Source organism: Microcaecilia unicolor, chromosome 2 (genome assembly GCF_901765095.1).
Source record: "Microcaecilia unicolor chromosome 2, aMicUni1.1, whole genome shotgun sequence".
Lineage (NCBI taxonomy): Eukaryota > Metazoa > Chordata > Amphibia > Gymnophiona > Siphonopidae > Microcaecilia > Microcaecilia unicolor.
Window position 1 is genome coordinate 418,585,759 of NC_044032.1, and position 21,534 is coordinate 418,607,292.

Consider the following 21,534-nt stretch of genomic DNA (forward strand, 5'->3'; position numbering starts at 1 on the left):
ACTGCCACCTCAATGAGTGGTGGTAAGTGCTCCCCCCCAAAATGGCCATGCGGTAAGTGGTTCACTTACGGCACAGCAGGGGCGTAGCCAGACCTCACGATGGGAGGGGGCCAGAGCCCGAGGTGGGGGGGCATATTTTAGTCTGCCACCCCACCCCCCCACCCCCTCGCTTCTCCTTCTCACCTCCTTGCCGTTTCCCCTCACCGCCTCGTTGCTCCCCCCTGCAAAAGCAAATACCTGTGCTGACGGGGGTTCCCAACCCCCACCAGCCAAAGCCTTCTTCAGCGCCGGTCTCCGGCGCAGCCACATTCGCTGCCCTGCTCTTTTTTCTTGCTGACATCCTCCTGTGCATGCTCCTTTATGTGAAACTGAGCATGCTCAGTTTCACGTAAAGAAGCATGCACAGGAGGACGTCAGCAAGAAAAAAGAGCAGGGCTGCGAACGCAGCTGCGCCGGAGACCAGCGCTGAAGAAAGCTTCGAGTGGTGGGGATTGGAGACCCCCACCAGCAAAACCGGGGGCCCGGACGAAATTTGCAGGGGCCCAGGCTCCCGTGGCCCCACCTAGCTATGCCACTACTGCACAGCCATTTCTTTTCAAAAAAAGGAGACAGCCTTTACCTTTTGTGGTAAAAGGGTGCCTCAGCATGCGTCAAAAACACCCTTTTACTACAGCTTAGTAAAAGGACCCCAAAGTGAATTAAAAAGTTACCAAATTTTAATAGGCTCGTAGACTCACCATTACACACATAAAGGCTGTCTTGATAGTTGGTCTTTGTGAAGATTGTTTTCCATCTTATTTGAAATAGGATTAAATAAAGTGGCATTAAATGTTCCCTTCAACACAGTGTCCTTAAAAACTGAACTGAGCTGTTGAGACACAAATATATGAATTTGTTGTGAATATAAACATAATAAATACATTTAAATCAAATAGCAAATAAGCAAACTATTAAATTACACTAAAAATGCAGTCAGCTCAAGGGTGCATAAGTACATAAGTACATAAGTAGTGCCATACTGGGAAAGACCAAAGGTCCATCTAGCCCAGCATCCTGTCACCGACAGTGGCCAATCCAGGTCAAGGGCACCTGGCACGCTCCCTAAACGTAAAAACATTCCAGACAAGTTATACCTAAAAATGCGGAATTTTTCCAAGTCCATTTAATAGCGGTCTATGGACTTGTCCTTTAGGAATCTATCTAACCCCTTTTTAAACTCCGTCAAGCTAACCGCCCGTACCACGTTCTCCGGCAACGAATTCCAGAGTCTAATTACACGTTGGGTGAAGAAAAATTTTCTCCGATTCGTTTTAAATTTACCACACTGTAGCTTCAACTCATGCCCTCTAGTCCTAGTATTTTTGGATAGCGTGAACAGTCGCTTCACATCCACCCGATCCATTCCACTCATTATTTTATACACTTCTATCATATCTCCCCTCAGCCGTCTCTTCTCCAAGCTGAAAAGCCCTAGCCTTCTCAGCCTCTCTTCATAGGAAAGTCGTCCCATCCCCACTATCATTTTCGTCGCCCTTCGCTGTACCTTTTCCAATTCTACTATATCTTTTTTGAGATACGGAGACCAGTACTGAACACAATACTCCAGGTGCGGTCGCACCATAGAGCGATACAACGGCATTATAACATCCGCACACCTGGACTCCATACCCTTCCTAATAACACCCAACATTCTATTCGCTTTCCTAGCCGCAGCAGCACACTGAGCAGAAGGTTTCAGCGTATCATCGACGACGACACCCAGATCCCTTTCTTGATCCGTAACTCCTAACGTGGAACCTTGCAAGACGTAGCTATAATTCGGGTTCCTCTTACCCACATGCATCACTTTGCACTTGTCAACATTGAACTTCATCTGCCACTTGCACGCCCATTCTCCCAGTCTCGCAAGGTCCTCCTGTAATCGTTCACATTCCTCCTGCGACTTGACGACCCTGAATAATTTTGTGTCGTCGGCGAATTTAATTACCTCACTTGTTATTCCCATCTCTAGGTCATTTATAAATACATTAAAAAGCAACGGACCCAGCACAGACCCCTGCGGGACCCCACTAACTACCCTCCTCCACTGAGAATACTGGCCACGCAATCCTACTCTCTGCTTCCTATCTTTCAACCAGTTCTTAATCCATAATAGTACCCTACCTCCGATTCCATGACTCTGCAATTTCTTCAGGAGTCTTTCGTGCGGCACTTTGTCAAACGCCTTCTGAAAATCCAGATATACAATATCAACCGGCTCCCCATTGTCCACATGTTTGCTTACCCCCTCAAAAAAATGCATTAGATTGGTGAGGCAAGACTTCCCTTCACTAAATCCGTGCTGAGCGCGATAGAGAATGGTGGCTTAATCTCTCAGCTCCCGCTCAGGGACAAAGAATCTGGCAGATTGCTCTTAATATACTTCGGATTTTCTCACAAATATCATCTTAATAACTGTTGTACATCATGCCGAACAAATCTCCGAAGGCAGATGCCAAGAAGGCTTCGTCTCCTGCTTCTAAGAAACCTCGTCAAGAATCCACTCACCAGGCCAAATGGCGGCTGAGATTGAAAACGAGGAAATCACAATGCAGAGCATTTTGCGCAAACTCCTTTCTCACAGAGGTATTCTCGAAGATACCCACCTTTCCATTTCCCAATTCAGAGAGGATATTAATGAAATTAAATCTCAACTTTTACAAGCACAAACGCGTATGGATTCTCTCTCTCTGAAATGCGAAGCTAATTCCAACGCAATCTCCTCTCTCCGAGCCAAATCAAAAGAGATTGACACTCTTAAAAAAGAACTTGAGGATCTCAACAACAGAGCAAGGAGAAACAATTTAAGAATTCTCGGAATTAAAGAAGGTGTGGAGGGTTCTGACCCTGTCAAGTTCATGGAAAATCTCCTACTCACACTCATGGGCATAAATTTCAATCCACCCCTTGAAATCGAAGGGGCCCACAGAGTCCCCTCCAGTAAGCCTGCCCAGCAACACTTCCGTGACTGTTTGTTCTGAAGATTCTACTCTACCCTCAAACTTTAGAGATTTTGCAAAGTGCCAAACTGAAATCACCCATTTTCTATGACGGTATGAAAGTCTTAGCTTTCCCGGATCTCAGCAAAACCACCATCCAACACAGGAAACACCTTCTTGCACAGCGTGATCACCTAAAGTCTCTTGGTGCTCAATTTGGTCACCTTTACTCAGCTCCCATGCAGGTAACCATCCTTAGTTCAACTCGTCTTCTGACGACTTGGATGCCATGAAACGTTTTTTGGACACTTTCTGAGACCTAACTATCAACAAGGTTTGGAGTAATCATTTAACATCTTTTCGCCAGTTATCTCACATTTTGAATACAATCTCACTCTTGTTATAAGCTTATTCATGCCTTATTCACACAATGTGTAATATGGCTGCTTATAGATACACTCTCTTTGTCAAATCTCCAATCTCCTAATGTTGTTATGTCCTAATTACTCATAGAATTGTGTGCTGCATAGCAATTTATTTGTTGTCTGGTGACTTTCTTTTTCTGATCATTGATAAGTCTCTGACTCTAAAGTTTAGCAATTTCATTAAAGCAAAATATATTTTCACATATCACAGACTCTTCCTATCCAAGGAGAATCTTTTATATAAAAACAAACATAAAAAAAAAACAATCAGATTTTCACTTACCAGCTCTTCTACACTACACGTCAGCTAAAACCTTCCTCTGAAACTACTGTTAGAACCATCAGCCAATGAAATGGCTTTTAGCTGTAGCTATCCGGTTACCTATAATTATGCAAACATCATTGCAGTCATGCCCTCTTCTGGTGTACAAGCTCAGAGAAAAAAAACAAAAACTTTGAACCACTTACAGATTTTAACAATTACACTATTTAGTTTTTATTTCTCCCCAGTCTCACTTGCACACCTCCCTCCAAACCTGGCTGTTTTCTTTAATTTGAATGTTGTTCAAGCTCACCCTGAATGAGGAGTTCGTCCCACACCAAAGACATAAACAGCACTGGTTGTATTCTTTCAAACAACTTCAGCAGAGTCTGCCTGCCTCAGTGAGCACTGTGGTCGAAGAGGGGAGGGGAGGGCAGGGCAGGGGAGAGAGGAGAATCACAGCTTCAGGTAAAACATTTTGCAAGTGAGCTGACCTCAGGAAACGGTAGATGCCCTCCAGAGGTCGGTGCCCCCCTGCGTTGCTTACCCCGCTTACTATGTTGGTACGGCCCTGGACATGTGGGATGATTATTCAACACGTATTCAAGGACACAATGGGGAGATGTGTGGCTCTAAGGGGATTGATACAGGGGAAGGAGTTAACATTGATTAACATCTATGCCCCAAATATGGGACAGGGTTTTTTTTTTCGCACATCATGGGAGGAGATAGAAGGATTCATAGGGGAACAGGTGATTGTGGGAGGAGATCTCAATATAGCCCAAGATGCTCGATTGGATCACTCAAGAGGAGGGGGATATCAGTCGAGTTTGGGGAGAAAGGCACTTCATAAATTTCTGAAACAAATGGAATTGGTGGATAGTTGGAGGCTGGTACATGGTATGCAACGGGGATACACGTTCTACTCCCATGCAGCAAACTCCTATACTAGGATAGATGGGTTGCGGGTACATCGTAACAGAAAGAAGCAGGGCTTACACTGCAGTCAATGGTTTAAACCAAACAAAGGGGAAAACAAACAATGTTCTTACCAGAACTCAGCCAGCACCCACAACCAGGTAGGGAAAGGAAGGACAGGCAGAGACAGAGCAGACAGAGCACACACAGCTGCACAGAAGCAAGATAATCAAGGAAAGCAGCTAGGCTGGGGAAGCAAAGTAATCAAGGAAAGCAGCTAGACTGGGGAAGCAAAGTAATCAAGGAAAGCAGCTGGGCTGGCAACAACCGGCTCTCTGAACAGTGAAAGGTAACAAAGGAAACCACACAAGGAAACAGAACAGCTTTATGCTGGAGAGCCTAGATAACAAGGACGTAATCCATTCAGGTTCAAACCAGAACCACACACATACAGAAAAACAGAACAGAGCTTTGCTTGGGAGCAAAGTTAACAGGCAAGTAATCCATGCAGGGTTAAACCAGAACCACACACACACAGGGAAACAGAAGAAGGCTTTGCTTGAGAGCAAACCTAGCAGGAAAGTAATCCAAACAGATTCAAACCAAAACCACACACGCAGGGCTCAGGGCTGTGCCCAGAGGCACAGCTTAACAAGGAGACCAGTTCCCTTAGAATCAAACAACAGTACAAAAAGAAATGGGAAAATAGACCTGTTGCAAAGGCCAGGCAGTAAAGCTCCTCGGGTCCTTATAAAGAGGTAGGCTGATGATGTCACAAGCAGGAAATGAAGCAGAAGCAGAAGCAGGGAGACCAAAGCGAGGCTTATCTTCAGGGACACCAAAGCAAGGCTTGGCTAACAGGAAGAAGAACAACAGGAAAAAAGGCAGACTGGAGAGGTCACAGAGCTAGATACAGAGAAACAGTAGGTCTGAACATAAGGGCACAGCTACAATCGTGACACTCGAGTATTCAGAGTTATGCAGTTGAGGCTGGGTGGCCAGTACCATATTTGCTGGTACATGGTTATTGTGGCACTCAATGTGATATTTAATGGCTCCAGTTAAGAGCAGTTATGCACTGATATCTGGAAACAGATATCCATGTATTTTTAGCCATTATCTGGATAACAGTTGCCGGTTTGAAAATTCTAGCCCATTTCTGTGTGGTTGTTTTTATCTAGATAAGCTACAGTTCTCCAGGCTTTAGAATATTGACTAGAGTGAATCAGAAAAATTAGAAACAAAATACAGGAAAGTAGAACTGCCATTTTTTTTTTGTATTTTAGAAGACAGCATTCAGCTACACTAATACAGCTATGAAAACAAACAGATTTTAATTTACAAAGTGAATCATTTGAACTTTGATTTCTATATATATTAACTATTGAATGAAGTTCAAATGAAATAAAATAGTTTGGCAACTAATCCTACTCTTCTACTGCAGTTTATAGATCTAGCATAAAATAAAATAAAAGATTTCAAAGGCACACCAGTGACTAGTAATAACAGAAGCCTGAAGAACAAATTACTGTAATCACTGTTAGCCATGCACCAGTAACTGTAATTCTGTACTGTGCCACTTTACCAATTTTATGGATATTGCACCTAAAATCCCAGGAATGAAACTGTTTTTGTCCTTTCCCTTTTATCTCAAATAGCGATGGGTAAAGCATTTCAGAACAGATTTTAGACTCTGTCTCCAAGGTAGAAGAGGAGGCTCATAGGAGCGCTGATTTTACATGCAATGGTTTCTTCTCTCTTGCTGTGACATGGATTTTGTGTAACATCCCTTGCTTCGGTTCAGAAAGATCCATACCAATGACAGATTTGTATTTTTGACCCATGGTGACTAGTTTATTACAATGTAATAATTACAAGAAACTGAACAGAATAACCCACCTAATAAGAAGCTAAATGCACCAACAAAAATGGTGTACTTCGTCATAAACAGCTAACATGAAAAATCAACTAGCATAATCACATAACTCAAACTAAGGGGTCCTCTACTAACATACATTGAGATAGCACATGAAATAGCACGGGCTAATGTCTCTGCAGGTCCACATTAACAGCTAGTGCACTGCACTAAAGTAAGCGGGAGCCACTTACTCTCGGATTCTATATAGTGCGCTTAGATTTAGGTGCTGAAATCGGCGCAGATTCTATAACACCACACATAACTTAATTGGCTTAACAAGCTAATAAGCACTGATGACAGCACTTAACAAGCAATAATGAGCACTAGTTGGAACTGATTAGAATTTAGGCTCACAACTCGCTAAGCGTATTCTGTAACGATGTGTGCTGAACTTCAAACATATGGAGGTAAAAAGGAGCATGGTTATAGGTGGGGAAATGGGCATTTCATGGGCATTCCAAAATTTGGGTGCCTAGTTATAGAATATAGCCCAGTGCACCTAAATCTACATGCTGAAATTTACAGGTTTTCATTGGCGTAAATGGATGCACGCAGATACTGATGCTGAAATATGAACTAAGCATATTCTATAATCAGTGCCTAAATCTAAGTGCTAATTATAGCTTAGTTGGCACTGATTTCAGCACCAATATTTTTAGGCACCATATATAAAATCTCCTTAACGTGGGATGGGATGGTTAGTAGGCAGAAAAAGGGTATGTTGTGAGCATCGTTGTCACATTGCTATTAACACAATAGACATGATTTTATCTTTTATATTACCCAATACCTAAACCACTGTATATTCTTTAAGTGGCGCCTAGTTTTAGGTGTGGTATATAGAACACACTTAGTTGGTATCTTAGTGCCTAAAACTACGTGCCTCCATTTATACCAACAAAAATGTGGCGTAAATCCCGGCGTTCAGATTTAAGCACACTGGACCGTATTCTATAACTACTCATGGAAATTTCAGAATACCCACAAAACGCCCATTACCCCACCCATAACCATGCCCCTTTTTGCCTGTGTGCATTAGAAGTTAGGTGCACTGAGTTACAGAATATGCTTAGCGAGTTGTGCATGTAAATTATTGCGAATTAGTGTTCATTATTGATTAAGTGCTGTTATTGATGCTAATTAGCTTGTTAAGCTAATTAAGTTATGCACATTGTTATAGAATCCGCTTGGATTTTGGGGCAGATCTCTAGGTGCGCTATATAGAATCTGGGGGTAACTGGTTATCTCAAATTGCCTGCCTAGAATGGTTGCTGATGGAGAGGGAAGTTGTGTGATGTGTGTAGTATATCATAGGAGAGAGGGCATCGGAGAAGGAAAGCTGTGGGATTGTTAGTGGGCGACCTCAGGATTGATGGTCAACATGGTACATGCTGAAGCCTTTTCTCGTCCTTTAAGACGCAATGAAATTGTTGGTTTAATTTTTCGTTTGACAATTTTTGGTGCCGTGACATATTTCACTATCAAGTGGATGGTAGATGCCATCGATACCACTAGAAAAGCAAAAAGTAGAAGCTCAACAACAAGCAGAGAAATTAATGAAGCAAATTGGTGTGAAGAATGTGAAGCTTACAGAATATGAAATAAGCATTGCTGCCCATCTTGTAGACCCTCTCAGCATGCAAGTGTCTGTCGACAAGGCTGTCTCTGCTTACAGCACCACTCTCTCCTCTGCTCTGGACACTCTTGCACCATCCATCCCCCGTCCCACAAGGCGTACTAATCCCCAGCCCTGGCTGACACCTTGCATCCGATACCTTCGCTCCTGCGCCAGATCTGCTGAACGCCTCTGGAGGAAATCTCGCACCCATACCGACTTCATTCGTTACAAATTCATGCTATCCTCCTTCCAGTCCTCCCTATTCCTTGCCAAACAAGACTATTACACCCAATTGACTAATTCTCTAGGCTTCCACCCTCGACGTCTCTTCGCCACCCTCAACTCTCTCCTCAAAGTGCCCTCCGGTCCCCCCCCCCCCCACTCTCTCCTCAATCACTGGCTGACTACTTCCGCGACAAGGTGCAGAAGATCAACCTCGAATTCACTACCAAACCCCCTCCTCCTCTTCACCCTTTAACCCACTCCCTCAACCAACCAACCCAGGCCTCCTTCTCCTCTTTTCCTGATATCACCGAGGAGGAAACTGCCCACCTTCTTTCCTCCTCGAAATGCACCACCTGTTCCTCTGATCCCATCCCCACCAACTTACTAAACACCATCTCTCCTACTGTCACCCCCCCCCCCCATCTGTCATATCCTCAACCTCTCCCTCTCCACTGCAACTGTCCCTGACACCTTCAAGCATGCTGTAGTCACACCACTCCTCAAAAAACCATCACTAGATCCTACCTGTCCTTCCAACTACCGCCCCATCTCCCTCCTACCCTTCCTCTCCAAGATACTTGAACGCGCCCTTCACAGCCGCTGCCTTGATTTTCTCTCCTCTCATGCCATCATCGATCCGCTGCAATCCGGTTTTCGCCCTCTACACTCGACAGAAACGGCACTCACTAAAGTTTGTAATGACCTGTTCCTTGCAAAATCCAAAGGTCACTACTCCATCCTCATCCTCCTCGACCTATCCGCCGCTTTTGACACTGTCAATCATAATCTACTCCTTGCCGCACTATCCTCATTTGGATTCCAGGGCTCTGTCCTCTCCTGGTTCTCCTCTTATCTCTCCCACCGTACCTTCAGAGTACATTCTCATGGATCTTCCTCTACCCCCATCCCGCTCTCTGTTGGTGTTCCTCAGGGATCTGTCCTTGGACCCCTTCTTTTCTCAATCTACACCTCTTCCCTGGGCTCACTGATCTCATCTTATGGTTTCCAATATCATATTTACGCTGACGACACCCAGCTTTATCTCTCCACACCTGACATCACTGTGGAAACCCAGGCCAAAATATTGGCCTGCTTACCCGACATTGCTGCCTGGATGTCCAACCGCCACCTGAAACTGAACATGGCCAAGACCGAACTCATTGTCTTTCCACCCAAACCCACTTCTCCTCTCCCTCCACTCTCTATTTCAGTCGATAACACCCTCATCCTCCCCGTCTCATCTGCCCGCAACCTTGGAGTCATCTTCGACTCCTCCCTCTCCTTCTCTGCACATATCCAGCAGACAGCCAAGATCTGTCGCTTCTTTCTTTATAACATCAGCAAAATTTGCCCTTTCCTCTCTGAGCACACCACCCGTACTCTCATCCACTCTCTCATTACCTCTCGCCTTGACTACTGCAACCTACTCCTCACTGGCCTCCCACTTAACTATCTATCCCCCTTCAATCCGTTCAGAATTCTGCTGCGCATCTTATCTTCCGCTTAGACTGATATGCTCATATCACCCCTCTCCTCAAGTCACTTCACTGGCTTCCGATCACGTACTGCATACAATTCAAGTTTCTCTTATTAACCTATAAATGCACTCAATCTGCAGCCCCTCATTACCTCTCTACCCTCATCTCCCCTTACGCTGCTACCCGTAACCTCCGCTTACAGGACAAATCCCTCCTCTCAGTACCCTTCTCCACCACCGCCAACTCCAGGCTCCGCCCTTTCTGCCTCGTCTCACCCTATGCTTGGAATAAACCCCTTCCCTGCCCATCTTCAAATCTTTGCTCAAAGCCCACCTCTTCAATGTCGCTTTCGGCACCTAACCATTATTCATCTATTCAGGAAATCTAGAGTGCCCCGATTTGATTGACTGCACTTTTTTGTCCTTTACATTATAAGCTCCTTCGAGCAGGGACTGTCCTCTGTGTTAAATTGTACAGCGCTGCGTAACCCTGGTAGCACTTTATAAATGTTAAGTAGTAGTAGTAGTAGTGGAGTGATATTGCTGATTTAGATGACATTATTAATGATCTGAAAGGCACAGTGATTCTACCTATTAGGAAGAAACGTTTGTTTGAAAACTTTAGACTGTTGCAGCCTCCCAAAGGGGTTCTCCTCTATGGCCCTCCAGGATGTGTTAAAACTCTGATTGCCAAGGCTACTGCAAATGAAGCAGGCTGTCGGTTTATTAACCTTCAGCCTTCTACGCTGACTGATAAATGGTATGGGGAATCCCAAAAACTGGCTGCTACAGTTTTCTCCCTTGCGATAAAACTGCAGCCTTCTATCATCTTTATTTATGAAATAGATTCTTTCCTTCGAAATCACTCAAGTTCTGACCATGAAGCAACAGCCATGATGAAAGCTTAGTTTATGAGTCTCTGGGATGGTCTAGATACAGATTTCAATTGTCAGCAGGTTTTACGGACTCGAGTACAAATTAATTTATGGATCCAGCTTCTCCTATATAAGCACCCAACTCTGGAATGCACTTCCAAAAGCCTAAAAACTACGTACGACCACCTCAATTTCTGGAAATCACTAAAGACCTACCTGTTCGAAAAGGCATATCCCACTGACCCAACTTAAGTACCTGAACCCAGCAACACAAAGATACCTAAACTTGTATTGAACATTATGAACACTACGTGACTTCCCTCTTTACAATTCCCTAATAGTAGTCTCAATCTTATTTACCATCCCTTTCCTAATAATTCCTATCATCCTGCTTGCTTTTTTGGCTGCCGCAACACACAGGGTAGAAGATTTCAGCATATTGTCTACAACACACTTTTTCTTGAGTGCTGACCCACAAGGTGGACCCTAGCATCAGGTAACTATGATTCGGATTATTCTTCCCAATGTGCATCACTTTATATTTGTCCACATTAAATTTCATCTGCCATTTGCATGCCCAGTCTTTCAATTTCCTAAGGTCTTCCTGCAATTTTTCAATGTCTGCACATGTTTTAACAACCTTGAATAGTGGAAATATTCTGACACTTTAAAGTCATTTTTAAAAATGATAGTGCATTAATGGTAAAATCAGCGTATGGCCATTAATAGAAAAATATAGAAAACTATCCATTTAATGGCCATGGTAAAAATGGCGCACAGGAAAGAACAGCATAAGGGTGCACTAAGGCTATCTTTTACTGTAGTTTAGTGAAAGGACCCCAAAATATATCCTGCCTTTATGTTCACAATATTCACTAAACCCTAATCATAGAGAATTGTGTTAAATCTGAAATACTGGAAAGCAATCTGAACAACCTAAATCACTAAACAATACATAAAGACTTGAGGGAGCACTTTTTAATTTCTCTATAGTATGCTGGTAAGACAAAACAGGTATTTTGTATCCATGTACTTTCCATCTCTTTTAATGTAGCTGCAAGGAATACATGTGAAACTATATGAAGGGATTACTTTCTACCCTCCAACCTAATCCTAACCCTTCACTGGTACACAGCACACATATTTTTAGCTGCATAAATGAAGGTAATTTTCACATCTTTTTTGTTTTTATGCATGTAAATACATGCCTTGCACATAACGCAAAAAGATGGAGTCAAGGTCAGGGCTGGCAGGCAGCATGAGGAGATTTCATTTTGAATCTTTCATGACTAACTTATGGTATTGATTTTGCACTTGCAAAGTTGGTACAAAGTCCAAGGGTATACAGGTACCTGCAGCGTGCACTGCCCCTGAATTTTCTATAGGAAACACGAGGGGGAATTGCCCTTTGAAAATCTGCTTCTAGGCCCATGGGGAAAATAAATAAATAAATTTGTAAAAATTATGGCTTGAAAAGTGATAACTGAGACCATGCAGATTATCATTTCCAAAAGTGCAGTTATTGAATGGAAACACAAATCCATATAATATGAGAACCTATTGGAGAAGGTGTCTTCATCTGGTGAGGGGAGGGGGAAAGGGGGTCAGTTACTTTGAGTCATTTGAACTCTTGATCTGGATGATGGAGTGAGGTGGTTCAGGCCATGGTGGGCACTATGGAGGGAGTTCTATAAATGGTGTCCAAAGTTGGGCCCTGGAAATATCCACACTTAACTAGATTCTGCAAAGGATGCATACCCTTTATAGAATACTAGTTTAGCGCAGATCTTGTGCCTAAATTTGGGTGCTGCACTAATGAGGGGCGTAGCTATGTGGGGCCATGGGGGCATGGGCCCCCTTAGATTTGGTCCTGGTCCCCCACCACCAACCCCTTCGACCCCCCCCTCCCGCCGCCAACCCTCCCCAGCCGAAGTCCTCCTCTCAGGTACGGCCACATTGCTGATCTGCAAGGGCAGGCTTCTCTGTGAGTCAGACTCACAGAAACAGAAGCCTGCCCTTGCAGATCAGCAATGCGGCCGCACTGGAGAAGAGGACCTATCACTTTCCAAACATCAATGCCATGGGCACATCTCTCCCAATATCTGACAATCAAAAAATCCTAGGAGTCACAATAGACCACAACCTATCCTTTCAAAAACAAATCTCAAACACTATGAAGAAAATGTTCCAAACCATGTGGAATCTGAAACGCATAAAAACTACTTTCCAAGAGACATATTCAGCACACTAGTCCAATCCATGGTCCTCCCCATGCTGACTACAGCAACAGAATTTATGTCTGGATGCAGGGAATAATTACTAAAGAAACTGCAAACAGCACAAAACACAGCTGCAAGACTAATATATGGCACAAATCAATTTGAAAGAGCGAGACCGTTCCAAAACGTTCACGGTACCCATTAAAGCATGGATATCCTTCATGATATGCTCTCTGGCCTATAGAATAATTTTCAGTCTTGCACCTGAATACGTCAAACCTTATTGACCTACCCATACGCAACACAATCATGAGCGCAAGAACCTACTTCACCCTACACTTTCCCAGTTGTCAAGGCCTGAAATACAAATCATCATACTCATCCGACTTCACATACATTTGCCCCAAGATATGGAACACAATACCAACAGCCCTAAAACGCACAAGTGACCAAGAGGCTCATTTTCAAAGCACTTAGCCTCCCAAAGTTCCATAGAAACCTATGGAACTTAGCCTCCCAAAGTGCTTTGAAAATATGCCTCTATATAACCTTTCAAAAACACCTGAAAGCCCACTCCTTCAGAAAACTTTTCTTCGACAACCCCACATAGTGAACCTGAACACCAACTAACACACCATGATACCCAACCACTGATGGAAACCAAATAAGGCACACATCTTCTCTAACTGGCAATGTCACATGTATAATCAGAAGTAATCTGTAAGCGAGATTGAACTGACAGCTTGATTGGAAAATGTGGGGCCCAAATGTAGAAATATATAAATAAAATACATAAAAATAATTGGGCAGTGCCAATGGGTGGCGGTAAGTGCGCTCTCTCCCCCTGCCCCCCCCCCCCCCCCCGCCACCAAATTGGCAGCAAAGCATATGGTTCACTTACCGCACGGCCATTTATTTTGCAGAACAACAGAAAGCCTTTTACCTGCTGCAGTACAAGGGGGCCTCAGTATGCATCAAAAAGATGCACTGACACTAGAGCAGGTCCTCTTTTACCGCAGCTAAGTAAAAGGACCCCTTAAAAGTTTTGAATACTAGCATATGCATGTGTATATATATACACGCACATGCTAATATGCCACTTAAGTGCTATTCTGTATTTACATGTATATCATCCACAGTACACAGCTTGGAGGTGAGCATATACATGGATGCTGTCTGGGCATAGCATGGGCAGAGCACACAATTATGCACATAAATTACACACATATAACTACAACTTAGGAACAATAATTTACACCAGCTCTATGGCTGACATAAGTGCTTGTGCCTAAGTGCATACATACACACCCTGTTAAACCAGTATTCTAGAAGAAAAGAATATGTATCAATTGGGCACTCTCTGGCACCTTTATATAGGCCCAAAGTTATGAAATAACCCCTTTGGAGCACAGCGCTCCTGACATCACAGTGACAGCAAAGAAAAATGTATAGCTTATAACTGTGACAATAATAGATGATGAACAACTGGTAAAAATAACAAAATACTGTGATTTATAAATTGAAGTGGAAAGAATTTGGAGGAAAATTTCAATGGTAATACCAAGTGTAGTTGGAGCTCTTGGGGTGATACTGATTGGACTCTGAAAATACTTGGAAATTTTAAATTTATAAGACATAACCCCATCAATTTGCAAAATGTTAGTTGGAACGCCACATATTTTGGGCAGATATCTCTGTGATTCCTAGATACTTGGGTAGGACCCAAATTAGTGGACCTAAAAATCAGTCACACATGACGACATAAGGTATGAGCTAAATCAAAAAATAATAATAAAGAATAACTTTATATGAATAAATTATGCCAGTGTATTCTGCATTCAGATTTAAAAGACTAGCCTGTTAGAAAATCTGCGTAAACTTATACAGATAAAATATTCATATTATAATGCATTGGCCATCCATCTGAAAATTTACCCGAGGATGCTTAATTTTTACTTCAACAAATCTGCCGCTAATAAATGTAGAAAAAGGATGCGGGGCTCATAAAATAAGTTTGAAGCTTTCTCCTCTTAGAATGTCATCTACATTATGTAACTGATTGATATAATCAAAGTTTGGGTTTACACAGCTGGCTTGCTGAGATGTTTTAAAAACAAAAAGCCCCTGCGGAGAAAATTAATGCTGAGTTTTGCTAACTGGATTCATTTTCATTCTTGAACTCATTAGACTTTAAAAGAGCTTTGTAAATGACACATTTTAGAATATAGAATATAAATAGAATATAAAGAGGGGCATAATTGAAAGGGACACCCAAGTTTTGCTGAGGACATCCTCGTAAAACGTCCCTGTGGAGGGGCGGGTAAACCCGTATTATCAAAACAAGATGGACGTCCATCTTTCATTTCGATAATACGGTCGGGGACGCCCCATTTCTTGAAATTTAGTTCGTCCTTAGAGATGGTCGTCTCTAGACTTGGTCGTTTCTGATTTTCGATGATAATGGAAACCAAGGACGCCCATCTCAGAAACAACAAAATGCAAGCCCTTTGGTCATGGGAGGAGCCATGCACTGGTCCCCCTCACATGCAAGGACACCAACCGGGCACCCTCGGGGGCACTGCAGTGGACTTCATAAATTGCTCCCAGGTACATAGCTCCCTTACCTTGTGTGCTGAGCCCCCCAAAACCCAGTCTATTCATGCTAGATTGATAGAACATAATTCCAGGATAAGTGCACATAACTTTGGAGCTCCTTTAGTACAACACTGTATGGCTAAAAATCATCTTTTTGAAGATCTGAGATGTAAGGTAATAGAACGTGTTGATCCGTCAGTTAGAGGAGGCGACTTCAATAGGAAGTTGCTACAACATGAAACTTTTTGGATACATCAGTTAGATACAATGGAACCTAGGGGTCTGAATACTATGTTGCAGTGGGGTTGTTTTATGTAACACTTGTAGTTTTTTAAGAGCGGTTACGGAAGTGACCATCAATAGTTTCCTGCCGGTAGTCGGCTACAAGAAGGGTAGGATCGCCATTTTGTATTGACAGCTAAGCAGCTGCGATCAGACACATAATAGTAAGTCCGATGTTTTTTAATGATAATGATGTTTGAACACTTGTAGTTAGGTTTAAAATTGTTCTTCTGACATGTATGTTATTTATTGTGATAGGCTAAATGGTGTGAGATTCCCCCAGAAGAAGCAAGGCGAAACAGGCACCTGTCGGAGATTCTGTACACACCAGTTTGGAGTGTTGAGCGTACAGGCTCCTCAAGCTAAGTGTCTTTTGAACATTTTTCATACATATGTAAATTTTTCATGAGATATTCCATCTTAAGTAGAGGAGTGTGGTAGCCGTGTTAGTCCACTCTTAAGGTTATCAATAGAAATCAAACAAAATAAAACATGGAAAAGAAAATAAGATGATACCTTTTTTATTGGACATAACTTAATACATTTCTTGATTAGCTTTCGAAGGTTGCCCTTCTTCGTCAGATCGGAAATAAGCAAATGTGCTTTCAGCTAGCACATTTGCTTATTTCCGATCTGACGAAGAAGGGCAACCTTCGAAAGCTAATCAAGAAATATATTGTTATGTCCAATAAAAAAGGTATCATCTTATTTTCTTTTCCATGTTTTATTTTGTTTGATTTCTATTGATAACATCATGAGATATTGTAAGAGCACAGGGTATCACCAAAATTATTGTAATTGCAACACATAGGGTGGAGGTGGTTTAAAGTCAATGATTAAAATAAATGCATGAACCTGGATTCACCATGGGAGTGATATGAGGATTTGTGCTAAATGATATGAGACTCCACCTCGTTGCGATTTACAAGTGTTCTTAGTGACTTTTTCCTATCTACATATATCCTAAAAATAAGCAGTGGATTTTCCCCAAGTCCATCTTAATAATGGCTTATGGACTTTTCTTTTACAAAGCTATCCAAACTTTTTAAAACCCAGCTAAGCTAACTGCTTTTATTACATTCTCTGGCAACAAATTCCAGATTTTAATTACACATTGAGTGAAGACATTTTTTCTTCTGTTCTATCATAGTTTGCTAAATGTAAACTACCTAGCTGCACCGTGGTGTGAAAAGCGGTATATCAAATTCATGTAAATAAAATCTGCCTTCACGTGTTATGCAGTGCACAGTTGTACAGTTAATCACACAAACTCACATTTTTTGCAAAGGAATAGCAGAAATTTTTTTTTCTAATTTAAAAATAAATCTATAGTATTCTTACTTGAAATGCTATGGTCCTAATATTTGACAGCAAATATGTTGGAGTATTGTCATCCAAAGTAAAATGGGCCCAGTTTTAGATAAATGATATAGCAAGTCAAAAAGATGAAGATATCATGTAAGCTATATGTTTAAAAGGAAAAAGATGGCAATGAATAAAAGAGGTGAAAGGATGGCTGAATAAAGAGCGCACTTTTAAAAGTCATAATGCAAAACTTATTCCTATTGAATGCTGTATATATAGTAGAGAAGACTCCTCCCTTGGCACTACTGAATCTCAATGCTATATCATCTACCACAATATTATGCTCAATTTGACATTTACTATTTTGACATTACTTTTTTGACATTTAATTTTTATTAAAAAGAAAAGTATATGTAATGCTCAATTTTCTCCCAGTTCTGCTGTTTTAGAAAAAAAGAAATCTACTTTTTTTAAGGATTTCTTATGTATAAGGTTAGATATCTTTGAATCTGTTTAGATTCTTAATTTTTAGATATGGACTATCTAAAAATTGTATGCAGTCATTTTATCTCTTGGGCTTACAGAATTCATTCATGCAACCCAAAGCCAAATAAATAAAATAAACCCTGGCTCAAAGTTTATCCCTTTTTGTCTCTTCTTCCTTTCTAAGAGGTCTTTTTACTAAAGGGTATTAAGCTGTAATGCTCGCTAAACATTAAAAACAGGATACCACAAAATACAGTAAATGAAGGTGCAGTAAAAGCCTGCCTTTTACCACATTTTAATAAATTCTGCCATGTGCCATTTCCATGTTTATTTTTATGTTTATTAGGTACTAGCTATACTGCCTTTACTAAACCAGTAGATCAAAGCGGTTTACAGACTAACAAAGAATGGAAAGGAACACCATAAAACATGGATAGGAAAGAAAATCATTCATCTAGTGGATAGAAACTAGCATTCCTTAAAAAAGGATTTAAAGAGGAAAAAGTTATTCTCCAGGCCAGACCTATGTATATAGTGGACTTACTTATTTTTGACCTGCGTAACGGTTTTTGAAAATGCACTACTTGTATGTATAATCAATACAATGCAGATTTTTTAATATGTCCATGGAGGAGGCTTGTTCTAGATGTGATTGGGCCATTCCATCAGATTAAACCAAGTTACTTACCTGTAGCAGGTGCTCTTGGAGCCTGCGTAGAGAAGGTTCCCTAGTTTAGATTATTCTAGAAGCTTTGGAGAATTGTCATCGTGCATGCATGCACTTTCTCCTCATCATTGTGACATAGATTTCCCTCAGTCTCTTATAACGCTTAGCATAGAAGACCACTCCTATGGCAAGTAGTGGGTTTTTGAGAAGTTACATGCCACTGTTCACAGAGAACATCTGCTACAGATAAGTAAGCTGGCTTTCTCAGAAGACAAGCAAGGTAGCAGGTCCTCACAGATGAGATTCTCTACAGTCTGCCTTCAACAGAAAAAGGAAAAACACTAGAAGAAAAGCACTGCAACAAGCCTTTTCTATTTTATTTTTGTTTTGAAGGCAGCCTGGAAATGAAGAAAAAAAATGGGCCTGGGGAGATAGAGTTGAATTCTAATCCCCAAGCAATTCTGAAGGACAGTATTCTGTCATATTAAGAATCCCTTTCAAAACAACAGATAGATTTGAATTATGGACTGCAATTCTCCACAGAGGCTGACCTTGCAAGTACAGTTCCAAGCGTATTGGGGTCAAAAGAACAAAAAGCTAGAGGATTTTGCAAGAACTTTTGTCTTTTCCAAGTAGAATGCTAAGGTTCATTTACTATCCAAAGTGCACAAGAGAAATTCACCAGGGAAAAACATGGGACGGATGATTGTTGATTGACATGGAAATCCAATACCATCTTAGGAAGAAACATTGGATCGATGTGCAAATCAATCACAATAGCCTGAAACTCACAAACTCTGCACACTAAAGTTACCACCACCAAAGATAAGACCTTCTAAATAAGGTACTTCAGGTCACAAAGGGAGCTTTGCTCAATTGGGTTAGAGCAACATTGAGGACCCAAGAAACAGCAAGTAACTTGATGGGAGACTTCAATGAAAGCAAGCCCTGCATAAATCAAAGGTTTATCTTTTACATGGTGATGTTAAGCACTAATTGCATTAAGGCAAATCTTTATAGAATTGTTTTTCAAACCTGACACCAAAAGATGTACAAGGTAGTCTACCTCATGCAGCCATAAGTACCTTTTTCTGACCGTCTTCTTAAAAGAGGGAGAAATATATAAAATAAATCTACATTGGGACCATTGTGTCCATGAAGTGTGTCTCAATCCCTTCTTGTTGCACAGGCATAGACCCCACTGCTGTCTGGCTTCTCTTCATTACTTTGTATCTAAAGATCTTCTGCATTTTCCCCCTGTTTCTGTCTGTCCATGACCATTTCTGTCTATAACACTTCCTTTGCACTTTTTTCATGAGCTGAGCTACTCATTCACGTAGATCATGGTAGCTACAGATAAACACCTTGCCCATCCAATACCCACCAGTGGCGTAGCCACAGGTGGGCCTGGGTGGGCTGGGGCCCATCCACTTGGCTCAGGCCCACCCAATAGTAGCACACATTTATTGGTAGCTGGTGGGGATCCCAAACTCCGCTAGCTGAAGTCTTCCCCTGATGGTAACGAAAACGCTACTCTCCACCATACCGGCATCTGCGCATGCTCAGTTTTCATCGCATGCCTGCTGCAGACTGCCAAGGTGGAAAGAATTTGTTTCCCGTCAGCTGAGATATTGTTTTTTTTTTTGGGGGGGGGGGGAGGAGAACACTTGGTGCCCACCCACTTCTTGCCTAGGCCCACCCAAAATCTGTTCTCTGGCTACGCCCCTGATACCCACATTTCCTACCTTACCCTTTTCCCCCACTGATAAGGGTACCTCAAATTAGCCAAGGAGTATGCCCACCTGGCAGATTTGTCCTTTTCCAGGACAGATTTTTATTCTTCCTCTAGGTTCAAAATGACAGCTCTGATCAGTAGCAATAGTCTTGCTAGGAGTCAGTCTGCCATATAAGGGCATTTGTTCCTTATGCATGAAACACTGACCCCTGGTGGTAGTATCACAAAACTTCTGGTAGGGGTCAGAATCACCATTTTGAACCCTGAGTAGCTCTAGGGAAGGAGAAAAGGGCCTAGACTACCAGAGATATCTGAGTAAGTTCATGGAGGATCAGGGATGTAGAGGGGAAGGTTGGGATTAAGGAGGGAGGCTTTTATTCAGAGAGGTGCTTTAGGCTGAAGGGAGTTATTTGAGTGAACAGTTACCTGTTGAGAAGATACAATGGGGGGGGGGGGGGGGGGATGGTACTGTCAGTGGGGATGCTATCTGGGGGAGGGGTCATTTTTTGCTGCCATATAGCAGTTTTTTTTACTTCCACTAGAGCCTGAATTACATGCCTCAGTGAAGGAACATATAGCAGGCCCATATAGTAAGTGCTTGCCCTGTGCAATAAATGCAGGGCAGATGCTGGTCATGCCCCCTGCATTTACAAAATGGGATTGGCACTGATTGAACCTTAAGTTTTGTACTTAAGGTGGACCAAGTGCAAAAATGTACCATGCTTTAATAAATGTGCCCCTTAGACACCTAAGTATGGATACAATTTTGCCAGACTTGAGGCTTCTAAAAATAAGGTGCCTAGGTTAGGTACCCAGCTTTCTTTGAAAATCAGCCTTCACATAAACAAGCCTCTTAGATTTCCAAACCCTATAAAGAGACAGTATAAAATATTCTTTTTATGAAAGTTCATTTATAAAAATCTTTTTTATATAAGATCAATTTCAAATTTAAGATGTCTGTTGGTAGAGATCACCAGTGATGTCCGCTTCTGAAATAGTAGCATTGATCTTAAATTTTACAACATTTAGGGGCATAGCTATTCACATGGAAATCTTTTAAAACATTTCATTTTACCACTAATTCATGCTATTTTAGCATAGGTTCCATTTTACACAGTGAGACCTAGTTACTAATCACTGGTGTTAACAGTAAAACAACATGTCTTTAACACTAGCCTACACTGATAACTTTATCTCTAATTTTTACAGGAGTATCACTTTAAGATAATTCTTAAATCTAAGCTCTTCAGCTAAGGTAACACTCTAATACTATATCACTGGGCCACCTACGGATGCATTATTTAAAACTCAATGTTCTCTTTCTAAAATTCTATCACCATCTTTTGTCAAGTCAAATTTGAAGTTATTTACTCTCCTGCAAAACAGCTGTAAGTTGAAACCAAGACAGTCTTTGCCCTGTTCTTCTTCCTGTGTTTAATTTAAAATTCAATCTTCTTTTATTATTTTGCCTCTGAATCTGCAAATGATATGCACAGTAATGCATAGCACATTATTTTTAAAATGTCAGTCAAAGCCCTGGAGGTTTTTT

At 41.7% G+C, this 21,534-nt stretch overlaps 1 protein-coding gene across 1 annotated transcript in view; it reads right to left on the reverse strand.

Annotated features, from left to right (window-relative positions):
- Nucleotides 1–21,534, reverse strand: part of STPG2 (sperm tail PG-rich repeat containing 2) — an 873,622-nt gene that overhangs the window by 22,356 nt on the left and 829,732 nt on the right. The window contains exon 13 of the mRNA XM_030190712.1: nt 738–868. Coding sequence (XP_030046572.1) covers nt 740–868 — 129 coding nt within the window. The 3' untranslated portion in view covers nt 738–739. The remainder of the gene's footprint in view (nt 1–737; nt 869–21,534) is intronic.